Raw genomic sequence first — 6,000 nt, 5'->3', positions numbered from 1 at the left:
AAGCTAATATGACTAAAAAAAAGTTGCCTACTGCCGCTTTAACGTGTTAATTATTTAACGCTGATAAATATTTTATCGCGCATTAACGCATTTTTATTATTGTGAAAGTCTGTTGCTCACAGGCTTTTATTTTGTAAAAGTCTGTTGCTGTCTGCTGTGGAACCGGAAAAGAAAGTAATCGGCGGATCCACCAAACATGGAGAAGGGTACGGAACTTTTACTCGGCCATTTTCATTTTAAAGTTCCAGACGGCGGAGTCGACAGAACCAAAGTCATCTGTAAACTCTGCCAATATGCCGCCCATTGATTGGATGCGAGACTCCGGTTCTTTTCACAGATGTTTATTAACGCCACATCAACACCGTAGAACTAAATGTTCAAGTAAACAAAGTAAAAGACAACATTAGTTTGTTGTAATCATTAATGAAATAGCATTCTTACCATTGTCTCTGGTACCAATAAATAATCAAAGTAATACTGGCCACTTTAGCCTTTAGCTTCTCAACCAACGGCAGAGTCATTCCCCAGAGGTAATCTTCAGGGTCAAAACTAGGATTCTTTAACTTCCACTTCTCCTCTGCATCACATTCACACAGTTACAGCAAACACCATGAAGCATGGAGTAATAAAATAAAGATAAACTAGCAGGTAACATCACCGTTACAGGTGCTCCTCAGTCTCTGTGTGAAGCTCACGGAGCTAACTGGCGCTACTTCCTGTTTTACTTGTTGCAACATAAAAGCACGTATTTCAAAATAAATTTTAAAAAAAACTCCTTCATTTACAGCCAAGTTGAATTGTCTTCTCACAGTAGTAGTTCCAGTCTAAAATATCACTTAAAGGCAAAACACACAACTGATAGCAGCAAGTCATTCAAGGAAACAGACAGTGGAGCGAGGCTTCTACATAAAAACTACAGAAAGATGCTGATGTTAAAAGTGTGTTTGCACAACAAATGTTATGGCACTTTCATTCATATGGCAGCACATTTAAAATAAAACTTAATGCTAAAAGCTATACGCTACTTTATAATTAATTTTTGGATTTTGCGTACAAATGCGATTAATCGTGATTAATCAGGGAACTCGTGATTGATTAGATTAAAAAATGTAATCGTTGTCCAGCCCTAATATAAACTAAACTGCATCTTTTTCCTTTCATGGTGCTGGAATGCTGAATGAACTTTGCTGACTGAGATCATAGATTATTAGAGAAAGTAACCGATCATGAATATGAAACTCCAGCCATAAACCACGGAGTGTTGACAGTATAGGAGGAAGGTTTATGGCAACCACGGTGCTACGATTTAAAGTAGATGAATGCCAGCTGAAGCATTATTAGACAGGACATGGACATGACAACCGTAGTAACTGGTTGCTGAGTGATGTCACCCACAAATTGAGCCATTGCAAATTTTTCCACACGGTCCACAATGGAAAATCAGCAATTTGGCAGCCATCTTTTTTTTTTTTTTCGATTGTTCGAGGTGCGCACCAACAGTCGGCCGTGAAACCATAACAAAGGCATGAAAACCAGATGTGGTCTTGACACCAAGAAAGAACAGTAGCTGCAGATGGTGCAGGTGGACGGCAGGGGTGAGTCGAAAGGCTTCTGACGATCGGGGACTTCATCCATCTCACTTACTTAGAGGGGAGGGACTGTATGACATGAAGATAAATTCAGGAACTTCTCTGAAGGCTTTTAATGCGAATCATGTGTTGCGCTGCGAGTTTCACCACATCAAAAAGTATTTATCTTAGATGTAAAGTCAGATATGGAACAGATGAGCGCCGTTTCAAGGTCTCAAAACGAACACGTCACAAAGAAACGTAGAATCGGCAGCTTCCATTAGGCTGATGCTTTAACGTGATAAAAAGTCATTACAACCGGATAATATCACCTTCATGAGAAGTATTCAAGTGAAAGACAAAGTGAAGTCACGTAACTAGATCAAATTATTTCGGATGTAAGATAAGCTAAAGCACCGACCACACGAAATTCTGCAGGGATGTGGCGTCAGACCAAAGGAGATGGACAGAGGAGGTTAGCAAAACAGGCCTGTTGTTAATTAAACGTCTCCTCTGCAGAGCAGACTTACTGTACATTTATTTATGGCTTGGGTGAAATGGGCTGTATTTTCAAACGTATGTTAAAAATGGGGACCAGTTAGTTATAGTTATTTAATATTGGTTAACTCTAGATGCAGCCTACAGTTTCCTCTTTTTGAAACTTCCATTAGAATAAAAAGAATATGGAGTTTACTTGGGGACATAAGGACACCCTGTAACTCATCATCCTTTATACAACGTTCTAACTTTTGGTTGAATTTGTGCCTTTTGTCTCTACGTCTGGTTATATTTTCAAATTCGCCGTGGTTTAGGACAGCGGTCCCCAACCGTTTTTGGCGCCACGGACCGTTTTTTAAGGTGAGCCGGACAAATACAACAAAGTAAAATGATATGACAAACACAAAAACTGTGGTATTTTGTAAATATGAGTTAAAATGTTAAAACAATATGTTGCACTAAGAGTAACTTTATATCACTAAAATGCACAAAGTGCAGTTGTATTTGAGTTAAAAAGGCTTAAGAAAATAAATTGTGTTTAATTCTAAGAACTGTAATGGCCTTGATTAGTACTCGGTATCGGTAAGTACTAAAAGGTAAGTACTTGTACTTGGTTTAAAAAAACGTGGTATTGGTGCGTCCCTACTCTGTGTTTCCAGACATGTATTTGAAGCAAATTAACGTGTTGATAGGGCTCATTAAAGGCTAGGGATGCAGGTATCGGGCCGATACTATTCTAATATACTCGTACTCGTTAAAGTTAACCGATACCATGAACCGATACAAATTTATTGCAAGAAGACCGCGATCAGAGGGTGGCTTGTCATTTTTGTTGTATTTTTTTAGATTGGCGGCTCGGGCAGATGTCGAGTTAATCAGGAACAGTGTGGTTAGGCTAGTGAGACCGAAACCTGTCTTCCAATTCATTGCATTTTTTTTTTTGTGGTAGAATTATCGGCATCAGTACTTGGTATCGGCAAGTACTCAGATCCAAGTATCGGTATCGTATCGGTTTGAAAAAAAGTGGTATCGTGCATCCCTACTCTGTGTTTCTAGACATGTATTTGGAGCAAATTAACATGTGTTGTAATTGCTGTTGCTTGTTGGTAGGGCTCAGTAAGAGCTAGGGATGCACCAATACCAATGCTGGTATCGGCTATTGGGTCGATACTATTCTAATATACTTGTTAAAGTTAACCGATACCAATTTATTGCATGAAGACCGCGATCAGAGGGTGGCTTGTCGTTTTTGTTGTATTTTTTTAGCTTGGCGACTAGAGGAGATGTCGAGCTAATCAGGAACAGTGTGGTTAGGCTGGTGAGACCGAAACCTGTCTTTCAATTCATTGCATTTTTTTTTGTGGTAGAAGTATCGGCAAGTACTCAGATCCAAGTATCAGTATCGTATCGGTTTGAAAAAAAGTGTTATCCCTAGTAAAGGCCATACATTACTAATGTTTATGTAACTCCAAATATTACAAGTTTTACTCACCAAGGCAATCTGTCTGGTGGGCAAAGGTTCCCTCGGGGCAGCGGCTCAGACACTTGCCTTTGTACAGCTTGAAGCCAGGTTTACACTTAGTGCAGAAGTCCCGACTGAAACAATGTTCACAGTCCGAAGAGCGGCATTCTGAGAGGAGGGAGACCATCAAACATCCATCACAAACAATGCAGGACACTGCTTTTCTTTTTTTTTTTAATGTAACTGTCCCTGTGAGTCTAGTAGGAAGCTACAGTTTCTGTTTCTCTGTGATGACGTATGGCTGAGTTATGAGGCCTCAAAAATAGGACAGTTTTTGGCATTTTTGGCTCGTTAAGTGCCCAAAATTCATGAGACAGGTCTGCTGAAGACAGTTATGTCATTTTTAATCAAGGTTATGTTTAAAATACAGCTTTTATGGCATTTTCAAAATGTATTTTGGGGCTCATTAAGTGCTTTTCAATCGATTTTCAAAGGCCCAAAATTCATAAGACAGGTCTGCTGAAGACAGTTATGTCATTTTTAATCAAGGTCCTGTTTAAAATACAGCTTTCATGGATTATTATGTATAAAATGCTGCAGGGAGAGGTGGTTTGCTTTAATATGTTGGTTGGAAGTTTAGTAGCTTTAACTTAAACAAAAGGGGTACCGGACAGACTCTGTTAGGGACATAAGTGAATGTCTTCCAACAACAACAAGTACCGAGACGATGAGGTTTTTGATCAGGGCGTTCACTTATGTGACATTAAAAAAATAATCTCATTCAGTCAGACTGAAAACAGACTTTTAAAACACACGTCAGTCCAAAGGAAATCCCACAAACCTGAAGCCTGACTCACACATCCAGTTAAAGCATCTGAGAGTTGAGTACATACTGTTGCATGTATGCTTTTAATTGGCCAAGAACACTACCAAGGTGCCCATGCACGTGCGTGCATGCTCCACAGTTCCCATCATGAGCTTTGATCCAGAAGTAAAAGAAATGTCAGACGCAATAGAGAAAAAAAAACCAAGAGGGGGTATCATGCACCTTATTTCTAAAAAAAAGTAAAGTGTTCAACATGAATCAAATGTGCAGAGCTGTAAAATGATCCAATTAAACTACATGGTACCAATTTAAAGGGCCATATTGTCACCCATTGTAGCTGAGTCAGACGCACTTTGTTCAATTAATTGATTCCCGTCTCATTCCTGTATACTGGGACAAGGACCGTCATCAAATCAAACTGTCTAGGTGAGCTGTATTTAAAGCTTGATTTAACATTATTTTACATCATCTAAAAAAGCCTCTGAAGTGGATATTCATAGAACATGTGGTTAAAGCAATCAGAATAAATAAAATCTTTGATCCTAATCTGCATGTGTGAGGTCAAGTTTTCAGAAACTTGCTAATTTGACATCTTTTATGCTCTTAAATTGGATTTAATTAAATTTATCTTCTCACTTCTATACAATTCCCCATTAAATTAAAGCAGAAACAGGATTTGTGAGAGTTTTGTTTATTGCGTATTACATATGCGAATTTACATGATTCTGACCCTCTGCTCAGCATTTGGATAAGTTGTAACAAGCATCCGTGTGCAGCCATTTTCAGGTCTCTCCTGACTTAATAAACTAAGTCATTGTCTTGGCTGTATTTATTTATTTATTTTTTTAAATGTGATCTGCTGTGATTGCTCTGGATTTTTCTGCATCCATCTCATCCTCCCAACCTAAATGGTCTCTCAGGCTTTTAGCAGAAAAGCGTCACTACAGAATGATGCTGCCCTCACCATGTTTCACTGTAAGGATGCCTGGTTTCCTCCTCCACACACCGTTGGGAATAGTGGTCAAACCAATCGGTTTTATCAGATCTTAGGATGTAACTTCTCATAGTCTAAAAAGTTATCCAAGTGGGCTTTTTTTCTTAGCAAATTCCTATCAAGCTCTTGCTCTCTGACCACTCTACCCTAAAGTCCTTATCGGTGGAGCTTGTTTAAAGGGATAGTTCACCTCTTTTGACATGAAGCTGTATGACATCCAGAGGTGGGTAGTAACGATTTACATTTACTTGAGTATGTTTTTGAAAAAATTGTACTTTTAAGAGTAGTTTTAAATCACTATACTTTTTACTTTTCCTTGAGTAGATGTGTGAAGAAGAAACTGTCCTCTTACTCCGCTACATTAGGCTACAATGAGCTGGTTACTTTTCTTCTTACCTCTTTGGTATTCTACGCCTCATTATTTTTATCCCCCCGCGTACGCCTCATTTTAATGTTTTATTCTGACAGAGAGAGAGACTTCCACCAAAGGCTCTACCACCTGACTGTGTTTCACCAATCAGACGCAGCCGTGCAGTCTGGTCACGTGACCATACTCAATCTCAGTGGCGGGACGGGTTAGCTTTAGCATTAGCAGTCGTAGCAAACAAACAAAGAAACAGATGAAAAATGTCAGAATCAACGGTGGGAAATG

General features: G+C 39.0%; 1 protein-coding gene across 1 annotated transcript in view; it reads right to left on the bottom strand.

Moving 5' to 3' along the window:
* rspo4 (R-spondin 4) overlaps positions 1-6,000 on the bottom strand; it is a 56,882-nt gene that overhangs the window by 28,763 nt on the left and 22,119 nt on the right. The window contains exon 3 of the mRNA XM_075462005.1: positions 3,559-3,696. Within this exon, the coding sequence (XP_075318120.1) occupies positions 3,559-3,696 (138 nt within the window). The remainder of the gene's footprint in view (positions 1-3,558; positions 3,697-6,000) is intronic.

The sequence above is a fragment of the Odontesthes bonariensis genome, chromosome 3, assembly GCF_027942865.1.
Source record: "Odontesthes bonariensis isolate fOdoBon6 chromosome 3, fOdoBon6.hap1, whole genome shotgun sequence".
Taxonomy (NCBI): domain Eukaryota; kingdom Metazoa; phylum Chordata; class Actinopteri; order Atheriniformes; family Atherinopsidae; genus Odontesthes; species Odontesthes bonariensis.
The sequence above is the reverse complement of the archived record's forward strand: the minus strand, read 5'-3'. Positions and strand labels throughout refer to the sequence as shown.